The sequence below is a fragment of the Lasiosphaeria miniovina genome (genome assembly GCF_030549165.1).
Source record: "Lasiosphaeria miniovina strain SMH2392-1A chromosome Unknown B0T26scaffold_7, whole genome shotgun sequence".
NCBI lineage: Eukaryota > Fungi > Ascomycota > Sordariomycetes > Sordariales > Lasiosphaeriaceae > Lasiosphaeria > Lasiosphaeria miniovina.
In genome coordinates this window covers 3,374,747-3,394,216 of record NW_026848226.1, presented here as the reverse complement: position 1 = coordinate 3,394,216, position 19,470 = coordinate 3,374,747, and the positions used below count along the sequence as shown (strand labels likewise).

The window sequence follows — 19,470 nt, the reverse complement described above, 5'->3', positions numbered from 1 at the left end:
ATGTATAGACAGCGCCGCCGTCTTCCAGATTCGGATCCTGACCAACCTCCTTCGAATCGCAAAGGTGGTCTACCCAATACACGCATGAGTACCGCACTGCAGCTAACGGATCAGGGTCGCCAGAGCGGGCATCGTCGATGGAATATCCGGGCGATCCAAGTTGTACATGTCGCGCTTCAACGTACACGAAATGCGCTCCAGCGACCGGGTGAAGATGGCGCGGTGGATATCTGCGATGCCAGAGGGGAAGAGCATGGCATCGGCTTTTTCGGCTTTTTCGACCAAATAGTCCTTGGCCGACTGATGGACAAAGTAGACATGGTTGTCCTGAATTGTAAGAACCGACCCGCACAGTCTCACGACCTGACGGACATGCTCTAGAGACTTGTGGATTTTAGATGGCAGTCCGGATAATACCCCAATCTCCTCTAGGTGAATTGGGCGATATGTAGCGACAGCAGTGGCGAGTACGAGGCAACGAAATTCCGAGTTTCTTTGAAGCCCCTGGATCTGGTCTATCATGCGATCGTAGAGCTTGTACAAGTCGGAAGGCAGCTCTTTAGCTACGTCTAGAACCTCCCAAGCTTGGGACTTTGCTAGCTCCTGAACGACGAGGGCGACCCAGAGGAATGTGCCATTCGCCTTTTGGTGCAGGATGTCTCGAAATTGGTCCCGAGACTGGCTGTCGTTGTCAAGTGATGGTATCTTGGAGAGACTATACTCGATATATCAGTCGACTGTGCGAGAAACGTACTTGGCATTCTCTTTGAGCTCAAGATTTATCTGAGGGTGTTTGCCGAGCTTCTGCTCGATCCCGGGCTCATTCTGGCTCGAAAAAAGCCATTTTACGCGTGTTGGAAACAACAGGCTTTGAGAAATCAAGTCAAGAAGCTTAGGTAGTTCAACTACGCACTCATCGAGAGCATCGACGACGAGGTAGGTGCGCACCAGGCTTGCATCACTTAGGATATTTCGGAAGATCACAGTCAGTGCGGCCCAGGAATTGGTGCCCTCGAAGAAGTCCCTGCCGGCGCGGTCGTCCTTCCGCAGGCGGTCGTACTCCTTCCGCACGTGTCGGATGAGGGACGGCTGCTGGCCGACAAGCAGCCAGATCAGACCGCGTAGCACGGAGTTCGCGTTGTTGATTTCCTTGATGGCGGCCTGGCAGAAGAAGTATGAGAGCAGCTCGTCGGCCCCCGAGTCCGCCAGTTGTGTCGTGGCGTGTAATTTGTCGATAATGCCAGAAATCAGCATGGTCTTGCCCTTGCCGGGATTGCCCTTGATCCACAGCAGTGGGCAGGCTGGGTCCTCACGCCACTGGCGCCAGTGGTGAAAATCGGGGTGGTCGAGGATCCAGCACGAGTCCGGCAATATATTGCCTTTAGCCTCCCCGATACGAATCTTGTCGAATTCGGGATTGGTGACGCACAAGTCCGCGAGGCACTTCTTGTCTTCCGCATCTCGGTGCATATTTTCCTGCTGGCCCGTCTGGTCTTTGATGGCACTGGCCTGCTCTTTAGCAACAAAAAGAAATTTCTGCATCATTCTGAGAAATTCGTCTGTATTGCCACTAACGCTCTCCAGGGCTTGCCTTGAGGCTAGAGTATTGATAGCCTGGGATTCGTCGTTCACGATGTCCTCGAGGTTCTTAATCCGGGACAGCTTCTCTTTCCAGTCGTCGCTCTTGGAGACATCGCGCAAGAGTTTCCCTGACCAGCCCCGGTAGAAACGGAGGACGCTCTTGAGCTGGAAGTCGAGAATGTGCTGGTAGAGGTCGACAATGTGATCCTCGAACTCCTTCTGCAACCCACCGTTAGATTCTAAGTTCCTAGGCCATAAGAGACGTTCGAGCTCGACGTAGTAGCGCAGGCGAGAGGTGACGTATGCGAAGCCATCGCTGTTAGTCTGTTCTGCCGCCCTCGAGTTCGTGAGGATGGGGAGAATGATGCAGACGCCGGCCCAGGCGAGGGACGCCTCGGGGGACGCACTGACGGCCGTGGCGACAAAGCCCTTCGTCCAGAGAGCAAAGTCGGCGACTTTCGCGATCTAGTCCTCCAGGACGAATTTGTGGCCGGTAGTGGTGAAGGTGGTTTTTCTTTCTTCCATTCGTCGCAGGCCGCAGTCGATGATCTTCAGTTGGGCTTGACGGCTCTCGGGGTTTTCACTGAGATCTTGCCCGTCGTGTTGGCGAGGCCATTATCGGATGCGGTTGGGGTGGCAGCTATGGGTGATTAGTCGTGAAAAGGAGAAGATTATCGCAAATAAACCGACAGAAAAGGCCTTTAATAGGTACTTTCAGAGAAGAGAGAGGCCTCTAGAATTCTAGAATAGGCGTTCTAATAGTTGTTACCTCCCTTGCCGAAAAACCTCGACGTCTTTCAAATCTTGGAAAGTCCCCCGATAATAAAAATTCAGCGATTAGATTATAGAGCTGTAAGTGTCGGCAAGGCACGTACCTGTCACGGGTAGCTCACGCAAAAGTAGCTGCTCGTACTCTTTTACTAGGTCTGGGTCTTGTTTTCGAAGGAAATCGTAGGCACGGTCCCAGAGTGACAGTGGGTAGGATGTAGGATCGATAGCAAAAGACGCAACAGGCTCGGGAGGCGGGTCGTGGGCTTCTACCGGAGATGGCGAGCCATGAAGGGGATCGTCGGCTGCATGAAGTTCCGTTCGCGTACCTCCGCTTTTTGGTCTTCTGAATCGTTGCTTGAACCGCTTGAATAGCATCTTCACAGCTTCGACAAGCACGTTGAACGAGAAGATGAAACGATAGAAGGGCACTGCAGCCTGAAGATAGAGCGCGATTTGATGTGCTTGGGCTCGCTGAGGTCATGGAGGCCTGCGAGGTTTGGGATTTAGCTGTCGGCGAGGCTGGCTGAGAAGACAATCGGCGAAGGGAGCCGGCTGGGTTGCAGTCGCCTGCCGGCGCAGTGCATGGTGGCGCCTTTGTAGGCGCTTTCTGAGGAATAAACGGAAACAATCGGGACGTTGATACCCGTAAGTTCACGATATAATCCAATCCCTAAATTTTTATTAGCGGGGGACTCTCCAAGATTTGAAAGACCTCAATTCCTTATGGCTCGCCCTATAGGTTTTTCGCTGAGGGAGGTAATAAGTATTAGAACCTCTATTCTAGAATCCTAGAGACCTATCTCTTCTCTAAAAGTGCCTATTAAGGGCCTTTTCTGTCGGTTTATTTGCGATAATCTTCTCCTTGTTCCCAGGTACCAGGCCAACAAATATTCAGCGATTGGATTTTATGTAGGCGTGGCCCCTAGCGGTTGTCTAGGACTGAATGCTAGCCGGCTGCGCGACAGTGTTCGTTGCGGAGCAGGCCGCGTTTTGGCGGGTTCCCGATCGCATCGGTGCCTGCAATTGACAGTTTCCACACGACAGTCCAATCCCTAAATATTTGTTAGCGTGAGACCTTTCAAAAATGTAAAAGGCCTCTCATTCCACCTATATCTATATTACCTTCCACTACCCTGGGGTTCGGTCTGAATGGGTGCCTAAGAGGGAGGCGGCAGATCTTGGAAACACTGTCCCACCGTCTGCTTGTCAGGGCTACAAAACGCCCTGACCAAGTCGCAAGCTCCTGGTAAACCATTCCAGTATCCGCAGGCCTGATTTACGTACCTTGGCAACCCGAGTTGTTATATCCGCAAGAAAAAAGGAGAGCAGAGAAGCGCGGACCTTGAACCGAACCCGAGCCGGCCGCATTCGCATTCAAGGGCCGAGGGCCTGTGTGTGCCTCGGCATGTCTGGGATATTCCCCGCACTTTTCTGGCGCCGAGCCTGGGGTGGGTAGCGAAAAAACGTGGGGATCCGGGGAAATAGTTCGTTGCCACTCCCCACCGCACCCGTTCCCCGGGGCCGTTGTCCAACTCGAGGTCAGTCTGAAGGGGTTTACCTAGGTGGGTAGCTCTCACTCTCTCCCCTTCATCGTTTTGTTTGTGGGTTTAAGAGTTGGAATCTTTGCCAAATGCTTTTCTGTATTGCCCCTGAAAAGCAGGTTGTTGAAGCGAACCAGTCTTCGTTGTCGATAACTTCTCGGTGACATAACTCAACTTAACTCAACTCAATACATAATACACACACACACGCTCCACCAAAATGGCGCGCAAACAGCGGCAGCCCGTCTACGTGCTCGGGGTGGGCATGACCAAGTTCATCAAGCCGCGGGGCAAGGTCGACTACACGGAGCTGGGGTTCGAGGCGGGGGCCAAGGCGATGCTGGACGCGCAGATCTCGTACGACGACGTGGAGCAGGGGGTGGCGTGCTACTGCTACGGCGACTCGACGTGCGGGCAGCGCGTCTTCTACCAGTTCGGCATGACGGGGATCCCCATATACAACGTCAACAACAACTGCTCAACGGGCTCGACGGGCCTGGCCATGGGCCGCGACCTCATCTCGTACGGCGGCGCCGACTGCGTGCTCGTCGTCGGCTTCGAGAAGATGATGCCCGGCAGCCTGCAGAGCTTCTTCAACGACCGCGAGAACCCCATCGGCACCTCGGGCAAGATGATGGCCGCCACCCGCGGCGTCGCCAAGGCCCCCGGCGCCGCCCAGATGTTTGGCAATGCCGGCCGCGAGTACATGGAGAAGTGAGTCTTCGTTGCCTGCCTGACATTCCTAGAGAACTACTCACACGCCAATAGATACGGCGCCAAGGCCGAGGACTTTGCCGAGATAGCGCGCATCAACCACGCGCACTCGGTCAACAACCCGTATTCGCAGTTCCAGGACGTGTACACGCTAGAGCAGGTGGTAGAGTCGACCAAGATCCACGAGCCGCTGACCAAGCTGCAGTGCTGCCCGACGTCGGACGGCGGCGCGGCAGCGGTGCTGGTGTCGCAGGCCTTCCTGGACGCGCGGCCGCACCTGCTGGGCCAGGCGGTGCTGGTTGCGGGCCAGTGCATGGCGACGGACGCGCCGAGCCTGTTCTCGCGCAGCGCCATCGACCTGATGGGGCGCGAGATGAACCAGACGGCGGCGCGCACGGCCATGGCGGAGGCGGGCATCACGCCGGCCGACGTGACCGTGTGCGAGCTGCACGACTGCTTCAGCGCCAACGAGATGATCGTCATCGACGCGCTAGGGCTGTCGGAGCCGGGCAAGGCGCACGAGATGGTGCGGCGCGGCGACATCACGTACGGCGGCAAGGTCGTCATCAACCCCAGCGGCGGGCTCATCTCCAAGGGGCACCCGCTCGGGGCCACGGGCATCGCGCAGTGCGCCGAGCTGGTCTGGCACCTGCGCGGGTGGGCCAACAACCGCGCGGCGCCGCACACCAAGTGGACGCTGCAGCACAACCTCGGCCTCGGCGGTGCCGTCGTCGTGACCGTGTACCGGCGCGCCGACGGCAAGGAGGCACCCGTCGTCGACTCGGCCACGGTCGGGCGCGTCAACAAGCTGGGCTACAACCCGGCCGTCGAGGCCAAGGGCTTCACGGCCGAGCAGGCCAGGGCGGTGCGCAGCAAGGACAAGTCGAGCGACTGGGCGCTGCAAGACACGCTAGAGAAGGTCCAGGCTCGGTTTTAGCAAAGGCATTGGAAGAGAGCGAGTTTGTGTGTATCAGTAGGTATCTAGAACCTCGGAAGCCAGGTTTTGGTCGGCGGCATGCCCAGGGGAACAGAACATGGCAGCAGCGCCAGCAGCACCAGCAGCAGCATGGAAAGGTATGTTAATTAGGTAGTCAGGCCCATCATTCCATATCTCCATACGGATATCGTGTCTGCATTTGCATCTGCGAGGTTTCCAGTTATTTGGGAAGTGGAAAAAAAAAAGGTGTTTTGCCTGAACCCACAGTCGATCATGCGGCTCGTCGCTAATTCACCTCAGCCCGGGCTGGAAATGGAATAACATCTCACCTAAACTCTCAAGTCGCACCATGGTTGAACAGTCGGACGCTAAAACACGCCGCGCTGAGGCGTTCCAAAAGCTGAGGAAGCTGGAAGCCCGGCTTGGCATTGGATCTGTGGTATGGAGGTGAGAGACCCCTGCAGCTCTAGCGGCCCGTGCGTTTGTTAGAGGTGGTTCCATACGGCTTCGATTGGGGTGGCGATCACACAGCCCGTCGACTGCCACAAATCCATTTACACATACTCGCCAATCGTCGCGTCGACACATCACCTCAGCTTTGACCTGAGAGAGTGCAGAATCCAAATCATGCAGCAGCACCATCCAATGGCTTCCCAACTCCCCCGCGCGTTCCAATCTGGAGGACAGACAGGCACGGAGGAAAGTAGGATTGCATTCTACAGACGACGCACTGCACCCTATGAGACGTCCACTGTGTCCGCTGTGCACTGTTGCCTACGGCCAGCCTTCTAGAAGTTCCATTCTGCAGCCGAGGCCAGGCCGTGACTGAACTTTGAACGCAGAGTCGGCGTCGGGGCACTCCTCTCATTTTAACTTTTTTAAATCTTTAGGTAGGTTGTTGCCCCTCAATCATCAATCAGCCCAGCGCGTGGAGCCGTTCCATTCGGCGACAGCGAGTGCGGCTGTCTGCCAGCCAATCGACCTCGATCTGTCGAACAGAGGTGACGGACGACCGTCCTCCAATCATCCCGCCTCGCCGCCTCCTATTTGCGGACCGCCTTGCAAACACCCGCACGCTGGCCGATCAGCTTGTGGAGGCCCCCGTTTCAAAGACCCCTACTACCCTACGGCTGCCCCCAATGGGAGCGTGGCGGTCCCAGACGCCGTCGTGATTTGTTTTTTTCTCCTTCGGCTTGGCTTTGCTGGGCCGGCAAAGGCCTATGTACAGTATGTACTGCACAGGTGGTGCTGGTGGGTGGGTGCATGAATGACCTGCGCATTTACACGGCACTTCTGCCCATGGTCGACCGGTAGACGAGCGTCTCTGGCACCTCGCCTGTGTGTGTACTGCACTGGCGATGAAGGTCCATGATCGCCATCGCTCGCTGTTGCGTCCATCTCCTTGGTTTTTAGCCTGTTCGTGTGCTGTCTCTTATTTTGACATAGGTTGTACTGCTCACGAGACAGACTACCTACCTCGCTGACAGACTAGCTAGTGGACGGGCAGATGACATGCTTTGAGGGCGAGGCTTTGTGGATTGAACCTAATCCAGGCAGTCTAGAAGCCGCCCCGGGCGACTAAGGGAGGTAGATACCTAGGTAAAGAAAATAAGGTGAGGTGAGGTCAGGTAGACACCTGAGTTCGTTCCCCATTCCTTCCCACCTTGTTTGGGCCCAATCTATTATTGTTCTCTCCTGTCCTGCGAGTATGCTTCGCGGCGGCTGCCCTTCCTTTGCATATGCTATATGATGTTTGATATGAACCGAGTCGCTTCCCTCGCATAATCGATCGATCGTGCCGAGCCTCTGGCCGCCCCCCCTCCCTTTCCCCCACGCTCTCTGCGTGCGTGCTTTCATTCACTTCCCGCTCGCGCAGCTCGCTTCCGTCTCTTGGGTCCGGGGTCTAGCTCAGTCCACATTCACTTCCGTCTCAGTCCACACTCACTTCACTCTCTGCCCGCCCCCGGAACCAGAGACCCTGGCTTTCTGGTAAGAACGCTTCCGCTGGTTTCGGACCCTCTTGATCTGCCCCCAAACTGGCTACCACACACACACGCACACGCACGCACACAATCACCCTCCTTTATTAGCCGCGAGCTTCTTTCTGGGGCCATCAACAGCCTTCGATCCTCGCGCGTACGTCAGTTTCTCACTGCTCGGATCCTCAAAACTCCTCGACGAGCCTTCTCGACACCAAGTCCCTGTCTTATAGTATTTTCTCTTCGTCCTCAACCCGGTATCATGACCTGGAGCCTGGCGTCGATTTCCTAACTTCGACTTCGACTTCGACTTCGACTTCGACTCCGAGTCCATCACCATGGCCGCCCCCGCAACCGATCTCTCTGGAGGGCCGGTCCTTCTCTCCTTCTCCCTGGCCACGTCCAGCTTCGCCTTCTCCACCACGTTTGTCCGTTTCTGCGTCCGCTCGGGCATCAACAAGCACATCGGCTATGACGATTACGTGAGCGCCGCTGCCACGGTATGTTGTCTCCTGTTTTGCCTTGGGCTGTCTTCCAAACGGGAGAGGAGACGTTTTCTGACGATAGCTTTCGGGACGTAAACAGGTGGTGGCATTGATAGGGACGATATTCGGCATAATCGAAGGTACCACACAGGATGGAGCGCGCGCCGTCGAGTTCGATGTCCTGGGGCAGCCGTGGTACCTCATGAGCGTCACGTTAAGCAAGATCTCTATCTGCCTGCTCTTCATCAGTCTCCTCGGAAAGGCCCGCCAGTGGAGGATATTGCTGGGCGTCCTCATCTTTCTCCTCGCCGCCGTCAACCTCAGCTTCTCCCTGACGGTCAACCTCCAGTGCCGTCCGCTGGAGAAGCTGTGGAACCCGTCTGCGCTCGGCGAATGCTGGAACCCCAGCGTGCAACTCAACTTTGGGTTCTTCCAAGGAGGTATGCCGCCCTCGCTTTTGTCTTGGAGACGTATTCACTAACAAGCACAGCATTTTCCGTCTTTACTTGGTTCTTCCTCGCCCTGTTCCCCGTCCTTATTGTGCGGGATCTCAGGATCGACGGCGACATGAAGTGGCCGTTCTACGTATCCTTCACTCTCAGCCTCATGTGAGTGCCTCGCGAGCGAAGCAAAACCACCGTGCATCGACTAACATTTGCCAAAGGTCTGGCATTTTCGCCACTGTCAAGACCGCCGAGAGCGCTCAGCTCAGCGGCGTGACCGTTTACACGTCCCACAACTTTATCGCCAGCCTAATGGCTAAGTAAGTCCTCCTCCCTCAAGACCGCACGGCAACGGCAAAACTGACCCAATCCCAGCCTCGAGCAAAACCTCGGCCTCATGGCCGCCAACGTCCTAACTCTCGGACCGCTCTTCTCCGCGCACGCACGCCACCTCCCCGGGAGCAGCAGCAGCAACGACCCCAGCCGCGCCGGGAGCACACGGTCCCTCTCGCGGGCCAGCTCGTACCGCACGGCGTCGCGCGGCACCGGCTCGAAGCGCTCGTCCATCATCGACCTCAAGCGCACGACGCACCTGATCATCGAGGGCCCGCGGCTCGACAAGGGGGCCAGCAGCGACGACGAGTACGACCTCGGCGACGGCCGCCGTGGCAGCATCGACGAGCTCGACGTCGAGGCCTGGCCGCGCGGCATCATCAAGACGGTCAGCGTTGAGGTCTTTGAGGAGCCCAACCCCGACCACGTGCCCGCCGGCCCCGGCCCGCAACGTCCACCCACAGCTGCTGCCCGGTCAGGCGTCGCCAGCGCCGACCGCGTTAGCGACGCGAGCGGCATCGAGCAGGACTGGGAGGCCATGCTCCGTAACGGCCCGCCGGGGCGGTGATACTGGTGTCAGACATCTTTCCTACTTTTTTTTTTTTTTTTTTCGTCTGCCCCGTTGCGTGTCAGCAATCATCATGGGAAAGACGTGCATTTTTCTGGCTTTTTTTTACCGCATTGCATTGCGAAGAACTCATAACCATGCGTTCGTTATACATCCGTCTCTACGGCCTACTTATACACATCCTCCCACCACTTCCACCATCACCACATTATATAACAAGCAAGCCTTTATGTTTTCTCATGTTAGGGATATGGGGGAAACGCAAGGGGGGAAAACCCCCAATTTACGGCGCTAGGGAGAAGGATCCAGAAACTAGGATGGGATGTAGGGAGCAGACCCGGTTTACTACTACTTTCACTGGGCGGCTCTCCTTGTCTGTGTCAACGAAAGAACGAACGGACGAACGGACGAACGGACGAACGGACGAACGGTGTTGGGCGGCGGCGGCGGCGGCGTTTTTGATCTGTCTCTCTCGGGGCAGTACCTAATTCTGGGAAACAATACGCTACGTACGGAACGGAATAGATGAGGGAGATACCCCCTCCCCACGATGTGCGGTGTGTACAGTACTATCATTACCTGGCGGGGTGTCGGGCGGACTTTTTTTCTTTTCTTATTTCGCCTTAGACGGCGGTAAGCGGCCAGGCGAGCTGCGGCGTGAACGGACGGGATGGGCTGCGCTGGGCCTGTTGGCTCTTGTGGGAAATACGGTATCTAGCAAAACTTGGGGACCGGACACACATGGAATTGGGGCAGGAGCTGGTGGCTTCTTTTTTTATCTCTCTCTAGAAGTTTCCTTTTAGACGTTGAGGCATGAGATACAGGGACAAGATGATATACGCGATAACCGCTCTGACCAATACCTTTGAGTTCTAAAGTAACGAGGCTGGCAGGGCCTCCCTATTATCTTATATCTAAGGAAAATAAGCAGAGTATGCGAGTTTGCTTTGAACTGCTTTGTCCATTGCTACTGTGGTTCCATACTGACGTCGACCAACCATTGCACCGAGGCTCCCCCTTAGTATGTACATATATGGCCCTCGAACCGCAAAACCGTCTCGCTCCTTGTATATATCCACAAGCATGCATCTCCCGCTTCTCTTGTATTGTGCGAGGACCTTGATAACTCCTGCCTACCCAAGCTCTGTCTCTACCATCCCATTGTGATCCCAAATCTGATGTAGCGCTTCAGATGCTTTTTTCCTCATTATTTTTTGTACAACATGAAATACACGCAAACACGAACCACGGAAATCCTGAGGTTCACAACCTTTATTCTCCGCCGCTGCGTCTGCAGCGTCCCGAAGCACTCGCTCCTTCAGCAGTACTTCTCGAGGAGCCTGCCCAGAAAGTCACTCATAAAGTACTCGTCGTCGTGGCTGAGACGCCAGCGCTCCTTGAGGGCGTCGTAGACGTCCATGACACGCTCGCGCGACGAGCACCTTGCAAACGCGCGCAGGGCCCACAGCGCCAGCCACGTGGTGATTTCCAGGTCCGGGGTGCCGCTGTCGAGGCAGCGAAGGAGGGCGTCCCAAACGCTGGTGAGGCGCTGCTCGCCCCAGGTGGCGCTACGGAATCCGCCGCCGTGGGTGGCATAGCCCTTGAAAAGTGCCAGGAAGATAGCGCCGTGCACCGGAATCTGAAACCAGCGCATCTCGTCCACGCACTGGGCCACCTTGGCTAGGTTGCCCTGTTTGCAGTAGAAATTTAGCAGTATACGATACGTCTGCAGGTTTGGGTGTATAAGCGCCATGTCCTGGAACCGCGGCTGCATCTGCGGGAACCGCCGACCCATCTTGGCGAACATCTGCAGCGCAGAAGTGATAGACTTGTCGTTCATATACGTTCGGACGGGTAACTCGCGTCCCTTGCCCAGTGTTGAAGCAGCAGAGGCCTTCATACCGTCGTATACGCGATCGGCCGCATCTTCTTCGCCGGCCCGGAGTAGTCCCGAGAGAACGGCGTTGAGGACTACCGTGTCGATGATTTCCCCGGCGTTAACCATCTCCCTGAAGGCGGCCCGTATGCCGGTGGTGTCAAGTTTAAGACCGAAGAAGTGTATCAGGCTGACGTGGTGGTATCGGTTGTAGTGGTGGCCGCGGGCCTCCATCTCCTTATAGATCATCTCGGCTAGGGTGAAGTTACCTGACTTTGACGCCGCGTCAAAGAGGATGTTGAATGTCACGTTGGTGGCCTTGACACTCCCGTCAAACTCCATCTCTCGCCATAGTTTCAGAGCTGATTCGGTCTCGACCTCGGTGGTAGCACCAACATATCTAGCCGCGTAGGAGGCGGCGCCATTCCACTCGGCAGCCGTTAGGGGAAACCCAGCTTCCTGGACGTCGGCCATGACGGCAAAATAGCGCAACATGGACTTTGAGTTTTTCTTTTCAGGCTGGCCGAGCGCAGTGAGAAGCTGGTGGCGAAGACGGCCGGTGATATACGGCATGCGAGGCTCGGGCAAGCGCTGGTATATCTCATATATAGTGTCGAGATCAGCCTTGCTACGGCTCCGGAGGCGGGAGAGCACGGCGAAACGGAGATCCGATAATATGGCCTGCTCCACTTCGCTAGCATAGGTCACGTCGTCAATGGAGGGGAATTCGTAGTCATGCTTGTCATGAGCAACGATAGGATCGTTAGGGGGGCTGTATCGACGCATATAGGGGTCTCGGTGGAAGCTGAGGTGTTCGTCAACCTCGCCAGTGTCTTCGCCAAGGGGGTCGACAAGGGCAAGGAGCTCTTCCTTGGTGAGCGCAGGGCGTGGTATGGGCGAAGGAGTCTGTTCGGGCGTAGAGGTGTTCGTAGACTTGACGGCGGCTGCTGCGGCAGAGTGCGTCTCACATCTCCGAGATGTGGGGGAAAGAAAAAAGCTGCCGTTGTGCAGGCCGGCGGTGCGGAGGAGGGGGTCTGCGGTCAGCTGGCGACGGCGCGACGAGGGCGACCACTGGGCAGAGCTGATGTCGTCCCCAGACGGGCGCTTGCCTGTGTGGGTGGCATAATAGCTGCGGGGGTGCAGCGCTCTGCCGGCGGGGGTGAGGGCGGAGCGGGCGGCGGTGACGGCCGACGTGGACGGGGCGGCGGAAAGAAGTATCGTCGTCGTCGATATCGTCCAGGTCGACGATGGCCGACGCAAGACGAGGAATGCGCCGCATATCGGCCCGTCAATTCGGCTGGTGACTTTCATGGGCCGTCGTCCAACATGGTTGCCTACCGCTCAGCCCAGCCTCGTCTTGCTCCCAGGAGACTTGGCTTGTGTTGGAGTAGAATGCAATTGACCGAGGCGAGCAAGAGCGAGCGAGGTGGTGCTGGGCCGTCGATCAAGCACGGCCTGGGACCGCGATACGCTGTGGGAAAAAAAGTTGACTGGCCCATCAGAGCTTATCGCGCCCACTAGCTTCCGTTCGCGCGTCCACTGTGCGCGGGTACTGTGGGTCCCTTTCGGGGAGGGCCCGGGTCAATTTTTTTGGCTAGCAGCTTATAGGGCCCTGGGCAGCTTTCCAGGACCCTTGCGCTCCGTACAAGGGCTCTACTTTTCAACAGCAGCTATCGACCTCGAAACGACAAGCGCCCAAAAGGACGAACGAGGCCAAGCACGAAGCGGCAGAACTGACTCGATGGTCCCATCCTGAACAAGTTGCGACACTTCACACCTGCTCAATTGGAGTCATAGACCCACGCGAGCTGAGGTAGCACCGCCTTGGGGAGTCGAGTCGAGTCGAGTCTCGCAGCACAGAGGAAAGGCAAAGAAAATGGGGCGAAATTTCCGGGCCGCGCGGGTCTACGAGACAGTGCGCGACTTCCTCGAAACCGATGTCGTCAAGAGGGCCGCGGGCCAGCGGCCAAGGAAGCCGCCGGCGTGGTTCTCGGCCGTCCAGATGATACCGCCGACAGAGCTCCTGACACGGCCGCACTCCATCCAGCACTCGCCGCCCGACGCCAACGCCCGCCGCCCGCACAACATCTACCGCCCGACCAAGATTGTCTACCCCGAAGACCAAATGCGCTACCAGTTCTACAAGGACCACCCGTGGGAGCTAGCCCGCCCCAAGCTGCTGCTGGAGCACGACGGCAAGGACGGTCGGCATCGCGACTGGAGCAAGGGTCTGCGCCAGCCCGGCATGGCCCTGAGCGGCGAGAGGTAAGAAGTCCCAGCTTCATTTTTTTCCCTGCACGAAGCAGCTAATCTCTCTCTCTCTCCCGCACCACAGCGTCGTGCAGCGGCAGCTCTGGCTGCTAGAGAACACGCCGGGGATGAGCGTGGCGGAGGCGTACGACGCGGCGCGGCACGAGTTCTACAAGCTGCGGCAGCAAGAGGACATTACGCGGCGCATCGCGGTCGAGGAGGCGCGGTACGTGGGCGCCTACTTCGGCAAGGGCCCCATACAGGTCAGCATGATCAACGAGGACAAGGCGTACGACGAGTGGCGGGTGTGGGCGTACGGCCACATCCAGAAGGCGGCGGCCCTACAGGAGCAGGGCAGCGCGCAGGTGATCGGCACGCCCGACGTGCTCGATGTCGACGTGGACGACGAGGGGGCGGCGGCGGCGGCGTCGGAAGCTCCCGCAATCCCGCAATAGTAGGAGACTTGTTTCTGCGGAGGTTTTTTCGTCGCCATCCCTCTTGTCTCTCCTATCTTGTCATCAACAATCATGTAGTATATATAGACATGTGTTTTGAACAGACAAAGCTACATGTTGTAAAAATCTAAGAAATATGTTGAACCCAACATTCTCGCTAGTTTCCCGTCCACGCTGGACCCCTTAATTAAGTTCGCAAATGAACAGATGGGATCAAATACGCAAATAGAAACTGAAAGTGGTAGAGTGAGCTGATAAAGATTTGCTTTAGATGCGGATATTATTGCTCGAGGCTTTTTGGAGAGAAAATACGACAATGGAACCGCAGAAAAACGCCCCATTTACTCCCGCTGAACAAACACACACTTCTACCAAGTCTCTCCGCCCAAAGCATGTCTCGGATTCCTGTCCTCGCAGCGCCGGATCCATGTTACCTAATTCGTGTTTCGCTTTACGTATCGTTCCAGTTCTTTGATCATTACAGACGTAGCCATCCGCGTCCCATAACCAAATAAAACCCTAGGAGGCCATCACGCGTATATGTTGGGTTTCTTCGTATTGTGCGAGATATTATACCTCGGTTATTCTCCTCGATCGCGATGAGGGCTGGACGCGCTACCCGGCGGCGATTGGGCCGACGTACTCGGCCCCCGTGAGGCGGGCTAGCGCCTGGTGCTGGACGCCCACCGAGTCGGCGATGCCGGTCAGGAGGAACAGGCGGCCTGTGAGGCTCATGGTCTTGATGCGGGCCCAGGACTCGATGTAGATCATCTTGAGCCGGTTCTGTGGCACCAGGTAGAAGATCTTGAGCAGGCGCGCCACGACGCACACGATGAAGCCCGTGGCCGGGCCGTTGGTCACCACCACGTGCGGGTACTTGAACTGGTACCCGTACCGGGTGGCGGCCCGGGCTCTCGGCTCCCGCGTCAGCGCGTTGATGGCGTGCCCCGCGCTCACGAGGCACGTCAGCGGGGCCGTCAGCGCCGACTGGTGCACCTCGCGCGCCCGCCGAATGAGGAAGGCGTCTCGCGTCCCCGCGCGCTCGTCCGGGAATGCCTCGCTGATCTGCGCCTCTAGCTGCTGGACCCGGTCCTGCGAGCTCCTGTCGCCCGAGCTGATGACGTAGCGCCGGTGCTGGTTGACCTGCCCCCGGGTTTGCTGCCGAATAATCTCGAGCATTTCAGTCGTGTGCCCTCCAGAGCCGAGCACGTAGAGGAAATACACGGCCGGTAGATGGCTAGTGTCTGGAACAGCTGGGCCGCCTTGGGGTTTGTCGCTACGACCACGACTAACCCAGTGATTCCCTATCTTGGGCTGCTCCCACTTTAAGGTGACATGGCGGAACTGGAATGGATGTTAGCTGCCAGAATTGGTTCGGGTGTTGGGAAATATCCTCCCCCTTTTTTTCATCCCAACAGCAGGCTGGCACTTACGACGACAAACCCAACCAGAACGGCCAAAAGAGCAGTGATCCAGGACCAAGACAGGACGAAGAAGGCAATCAGAGCAGTCGCAGAGGCAAACAAGGACCAGAAGAAAAGAGTCACAGCGAAGTCGTCAACTCCGGAGACTTCGAAATTCTCAAGCGTATTGACATTGGTATCGGCGGGTGATTCGCTTGAGTTACTGTGAGCGGAACCTCTGTGTATCTTGGTAGATGGGGGTTGTATGTCGTGTCCCAGCTGGGGTTCATGAGAGTCGGTTTCGCCGGCATCGGTAATGTGAATCTGGGGAACAGGCGGCTCGCCTTTGACGGGCACTTTAAGTGTGCGCGCCATATTGAGATTTGGAATTCCAGATGCCAGGACAGGGCAATCGGTTATGAGTTGTGATATAAGCTTTATCTGCCAACATAGGCCAACTATGTTGGCAGTCTTCCACAACCCAGTTGGACGGGTTCTGCAAGAATGGATCGGCTAACTGATAGGGCGTTAGACTTTCACGCTCGCAAGAAGATGGGGAAATAAAACGGCCTACGCTGTGTCATCTGCGGCCGTCTGGTGCTTTGATGGCGACAGGCGAGGGCGGCAGCATGTTAGGCCTGGGCGGACAGATATGTGTCTTGGAAAGCACGCAATGTCAAGAGAAAGAGGCGACTGGGCTTTGATGATTGTGGCATGCGATGATGCGTGCACCTAGTCCCTCTCTCTGAAAGGCAGTCTGGCTTCCAAATCCCTAAATTAATAAGAGCAAACTGCCAAGGACAGGTGGTCGATTGCTGAATGGGTTGGATTCGCCGAAGACGAGGTGAATAACTAATGAACTAGCCAAAACGAGGGTCTGCATATGATCATATCATTATGGTACGCAATAAAGCGCCAGCAATCTGGCCATCTTCATCAAGGAACCTCTCATTCGGTACGGTACCTTAGCTGGTGACGCGCACTGTGCATCGATTTTAACGCTATAACCCGTGAAAAGGGACAATTCTGCAGCGGGCCGCTCACCACAGAAGGGCGAGTTGGTCTGTGCGCTAAGCTTCCAACCCCCCTGTGAGGCGGCTGAAAAGCATGACATCGTGTGTAGAGCACAAGTGTCCGGCGCCCCCCTGTCGCGTTAGCGCGTCTTTGGCACGGAAGCTGTCGGGCTCTTGAAATCAGTCGACCGCCCGACAGGATCCACCCAACTTTCGGTCTCCGAAGTGACCAGCGCAAGAGACGTCAACGAGTACCCGAAACACGGAGCTGCGAGACGTCGTTGCCTGTAGACGTGCCGCATTCTCTGTGGCTCTGCAATGGTGCTCGTGCTTCTCCGTCCTGGGTGCAAGCAAGAAGATGCCGCTCCTCAATCGGAGCCGCTACCTAAAATGCTTCTACTGCGGGTTCAGGACCTCGACGGCCTTCGACGGCAAGATCCGCCGCTTCGAATGCCTCAAGTGCGAAGCCACCAACTACTTAGATGAGGTGATTCCCCCCTCTCCTCTATTCTCTATTTCCAGTAACCGCAGACAGCTGACCGCTCTCAGAATGGAGAAATCACCGACCCGCCTGTGGCGACTGAGCGGATAGCGACGCCCGCTAGGTATGCGGCGTCACACGCCCCGTCGCCGCCCACGAGTCCTACCAATGCTGTCTTCTGTGCGACATGCCTGAAGAACCAGCATCTTCTGCGCGCCTCCTTAGCTCAATACCTCCCAGACCCAGATGACCCAGAGTACGCTGCTCGCGAGAAAAACCTCTACAAGTTCCGCAATCGCCAAGAGAAACTGTACCCCCAGATATGCGCCGAGTGCGAGCCAAGAGTACGACAGCGTATGGAGCAGGCCGCCTATACTGCAAAGGCAGATGTCCTGCGGCGCATGGTCGACAGGAGCACGACGATCCGGCGTAGCTCGACACAGACGAGCTGGTTGAATCGGCTGGACTGGTTGGGCCGGTGGCTATGGCTCGGCGGGCTATTTTTCCAGCTTGCTTGGCATGCCTCTATTTTGCAGGAAGTCTATCTACAGCATTTCCAGGAATCAGATGGCGACCCCCAAGCTTTTCTACCCGTCATTTTGCTCAAGAGCTGCGGCGCCGTTCTAGCACGTCTGCCGTCAACGGACCGGCTCATATCACTAAGTACGACTGCTAGCGTGATGAGCGTGTGGTGGTGCCCACGATTTGTCCAGATATTCCGGGGCTTTTCCAAGCACATCAAAGGCGTCTCTGCGTGGTACACGTTCCAAGCCATAGCCATCGTCCTTCGGCTTTTGTTGCCAAAGGTGCCGGGCATCACGAAGCCAGACCTCTCGCTCATTTACCTCCAGACAGCCGGCCACGTCCTTGGCGCAGGCTTCGCGCTACTGGTATGTACAAGTTTAAGTTCTCCAACGCTGTGTATGGCCTTGTTACTGACCTGGTTTTATAGATTTACAAACTTGGGCCGCGTTCGATTCGGATTGACATGGCGCCTCTGTTTCAGTCCTCTTCTGCGGCAGCCTCTCTGCGATTCGATCGCCTCCAACATAACACCATCGAGCCTCTGTCGCCAAGCCCTTCCCAAAAAGACGAAACCAAGAGCATGGCGGAATTACTCGATGAGATATCGTATACCCCTGCAGCAAACCAACTGGTCTCCTTCAACAGACCACCAAGCCCCGTCACCCTAGACGAAGACATGTCTTTGCCGTCATTTTCGCGAAAGAAACCCCAGATGGGATTCTCTCACATTCCGCGGCAAACTGAGGAGCTGCCAATAGACCTACTAAACTTATCATCCAGCCGCGTGCCGTCAGCAGCGCCGCAATACGAGCAGGAGATGGACTGGTCTCCGACGCAGTCCAAGTACCGCGCCTTCAACACGTATGGCCAGCGGCAGACTCAAGGGTTCGGCGAGGCACCGACAGAAGAGCATAAGGGCGCTTTTTGGTACCGCGTGCCTCCCGCCCCCACGACGCCGGCGCAGCTCGTCTACAACCCGCCAAACCAGCCGCTGCTGCGTAAAAGCCCTCTCACTAGGGAGCAGGAGCGGCAGCGGCAGCAGCAGCAGAACGTCCTTTTCAGGGGAAAGGACCGCACACTCCTTGCCAGAGATGCAACCTTCCACAACAAGCAAGATGACGGGAACGCTTCACAGCATCGCGTCGCCTTTGCCGAGCCGTCCTTCTTCCCTCCCGCGCCTCAGAACGACCCGCGTAACTCCCTCTCTGAACTGTTTGGCGAGAGCTTGGCGCTCACGCCGAGCCAACAGGAGGACCGCCGCGCCCAGGCCGAGCGCGAGGGTGGTTCGTGGATCAGCCGGCCGTGGCTGGGGCTGCTTGGTACGGGAAGCTCGGAGAAGAAGAGGAAATAGAGAGAAAGGGGTAGAGGTTCTGCCTGTCCTGTTTTCTGGACGGATGGGTTCATGTGTACCTAGATGGGTGGACGGGATCATGTGCCTAGCGACTTTCTTTTTTGTTTATTTCTTAGTGTCAAGCCCTGTCTATTCCGGCATTGCGATCAACGTGGCATGACTGGGCATTGGGTTACGGTTGGCTAGTACGGAATAAAATGCGTGCATTTGCTATTTTTATAGTTATATTTATTTATCGCATTCTCTGGCCGCTGTGCTGTTCGCCGTGGCAACCAACGCAAGTGGAATGCAGTTGCTTCGTCAGCTCTTTCATGCCTCTAAGGGGGTAATAGGTGTCGAAACCTGTCTCGCCTGTCGGGCTGGTTACCTACCGAAACCTACCTTAGATACTGTGTTGACGATGGATGTTTCTCCAGGTATTTCATGAACGGCGCTCATGGTAATGGAAGTGAGATTGGTCGAGACTGTATAGTACGTATTGCGTAGGTATACTTCTGGGTTGTGGGCACTGCACCGTTAATCAAGCGACTTGTCTCATGATTTTTGAACTACCTATTGTCATATTGGCACTGTACAATTTGGCAGGTAATAAGTTCGGTTTCTTCACTTCCTGCCTCACTACATCCTACCAGTTGTAGCCGCTCTGCTAGAAGCCGTACAGAGGAAGTAACAACTCAATGGCCTTTTCAGGGGCGTAGTTATGTTTCTTTACCTGCTCGCGGTACTCAAAAAACCCAGCTAACATGGCGAACTGCTCCATGAAG

The 19,470-nt window shown here is 56.4% G+C and overlaps 8 protein-coding genes across 8 annotated transcripts; 5 read left to right on the top strand and 3 right to left on the bottom strand.

Annotated features, from left to right (window-relative positions):
- Nucleotides 1–185: 185 nt before the first annotated feature.
- Nucleotides 186–2,727, bottom strand: B0T26DRAFT_875960 (uncharacterized protein; the record flags this gene model as incomplete). Its single annotated transcript, XM_060448076.1, has 6 exons — nucleotides 186–682; nucleotides 755–829; nucleotides 914–1,800; nucleotides 1,858–2,046; nucleotides 2,166–2,221; nucleotides 2,457–2,727. Coding segments are annotated over 6 exons (1,974 nt in total), but the record flags the coding sequence as incomplete, so codon positions are not given.
- Nucleotides 2,728–4,113: 1,386 nt separating this feature from the next.
- On the top strand, nucleotides 4,114–5,544 carry B0T26DRAFT_655348 (thiolase-like protein; the record flags this gene model as incomplete). Its single annotated transcript, XM_060438618.1, has 2 exons — nucleotides 4,114–4,607; nucleotides 4,662–5,544. 2 exons carry the CDS (start codon nucleotides 4,114–4,116, stop codon nucleotides 5,542–5,544), a joined length of 1,377 nt encoding a protein of 458 aa, XP_060291970.1.
- Nucleotides 5,545–7,861: 2,317 nt separating this feature from the next.
- On the top strand, nucleotides 7,862–9,352 carry B0T26DRAFT_756317 (uncharacterized protein; the record flags this gene model as incomplete). The annotated part of the gene is made up of 5 exons (XM_060446076.1): nucleotides 7,862–8,023; nucleotides 8,109–8,448; nucleotides 8,499–8,616; nucleotides 8,673–8,771; nucleotides 8,827–9,352. The coding sequence occupies 5 exons, from the start codon at nucleotides 7,862–7,864 to the stop codon at nucleotides 9,350–9,352; spliced, it is 1,245 nt and encodes a 414-aa protein (XP_060291969.1).
- A 942-nt stretch (nucleotides 9,353–10,294) lies between these two features.
- Nucleotides 10,295–12,869, bottom strand: B0T26DRAFT_728425 (uncharacterized protein). Its single transcript, XM_060442896.1, has one exon. The coding sequence runs from the start codon at nucleotides 12,537–12,539 to the stop codon at nucleotides 10,671–10,673; it is 1,869 nt and encodes a 622-aa protein (XP_060291968.1). The 5' UTR covers nucleotides 12,540–12,869; the 3' UTR covers nucleotides 10,295–10,670.
- On the top strand, nucleotides 12,870–14,084 carry B0T26DRAFT_728423 (mitochondrial ribosomal protein S25). Its single transcript, XM_060442895.1, has 2 exons — nucleotides 12,870–13,493; nucleotides 13,564–14,084. The coding sequence occupies exons 1-2, from the start codon at nucleotides 13,105–13,107 to the stop codon at nucleotides 13,931–13,933; spliced, it is 759 nt and encodes a 252-aa protein (XP_060291967.1). The 5' UTR covers nucleotides 12,870–13,104; the 3' UTR covers nucleotides 13,934–14,084.
- Nucleotides 14,085–14,105: 21 nt separating this feature from the next.
- B0T26DRAFT_478111 (uncharacterized protein) lies at nucleotides 14,106–14,478 on the top strand. The gene has a single exon (XM_060435244.1). It carries the CDS (start codon nucleotides 14,205–14,207, stop codon nucleotides 14,406–14,408), a length of 204 nt encoding a protein of 67 aa, XP_060291966.1. The 5' UTR covers nucleotides 14,106–14,204; the 3' UTR covers nucleotides 14,409–14,478.
- A 70-nt stretch (nucleotides 14,479–14,548) lies between these two features.
- B0T26DRAFT_744005 (oligosaccharide biosynthesis protein Alg14 like-domain-containing protein) lies at nucleotides 14,549–15,711 on the bottom strand (the record flags this gene model as incomplete). The annotated part of the gene is made up of 3 exons (XM_060444341.1): nucleotides 14,549–15,277; nucleotides 15,367–15,503; nucleotides 15,561–15,711. The coding sequence occupies 3 exons, from the start codon at nucleotides 15,709–15,711 to the stop codon at nucleotides 14,549–14,551; spliced, it is 1,017 nt and encodes a 338-aa protein (XP_060291965.1).
- Nucleotides 15,712–16,506: 795 nt separating this feature from the next.
- Nucleotides 16,507–18,958, top strand: B0T26DRAFT_863348 (Ima1 N-terminal domain-containing protein). The gene is made up of 3 exons (XM_060447774.1): nucleotides 16,507–16,836; nucleotides 16,899–17,720; nucleotides 17,783–18,958. The coding sequence occupies exons 1-3, from the start codon at nucleotides 16,708–16,710 to the stop codon at nucleotides 18,704–18,706; spliced, it is 1,875 nt and encodes a 624-aa protein (XP_060291964.1). The 5' UTR covers nucleotides 16,507–16,707; the 3' UTR covers nucleotides 18,707–18,958.
- The last annotated feature ends 512 nt before the right edge of the window (nucleotides 18,959–19,470 follow it).

What these genes read in the sequence shown, in the direction of transcription:
- B0T26DRAFT_728423 (XM_060442895.1), top strand. Translation starts at nt 13,105, where the DNA reads ATGGGGCGAAATTTCCGGGCCGCGCGGGTCTACGAGACAGTGCGCGAC. An exon ending in ATGGCCCTGAGCGGCGAGAG is followed by an intron (nt 13,494 to 13,563) that starts GTAAGAAGTCCC and finishes CCCGCACCACAG; the next exon opens with CGTCGTGCAGCGGCAGCTCT.
- B0T26DRAFT_728425 (XM_060442896.1), bottom strand. Translation starts at nt 12,539, where the DNA reads ATGAAAGTCACCAGCCGAATTGACGGGCCGATATGCGGCGCATTCCTC.
- B0T26DRAFT_863348 (XM_060447774.1), top strand. Translation starts at nt 16,708, where the DNA reads ATGCCGCTCCTCAATCGGAGCCGCTACCTAAAATGCTTCTACTGCGGG. An exon ending in CCACCAACTACTTAGATGAG is followed by an intron (nt 16,837 to 16,898) that starts GTGATTCCCCCC and finishes GACCGCTCTCAG; the next exon opens with AATGGAGAAATCACCGACCC. An exon ending in GCGCAGGCTTCGCGCTACTG is followed by an intron (nt 17,721 to 17,782) that starts GTATGTACAAGT and finishes CTGGTTTTATAG; the next exon opens with ATTTACAAACTTGGGCCGCG.
- B0T26DRAFT_478111 (XM_060435244.1), top strand. Translation starts at nt 14,205, where the DNA reads ATGCGGATATTATTGCTCGAGGCTTTTTGGAGAGAAAATACGACAATG.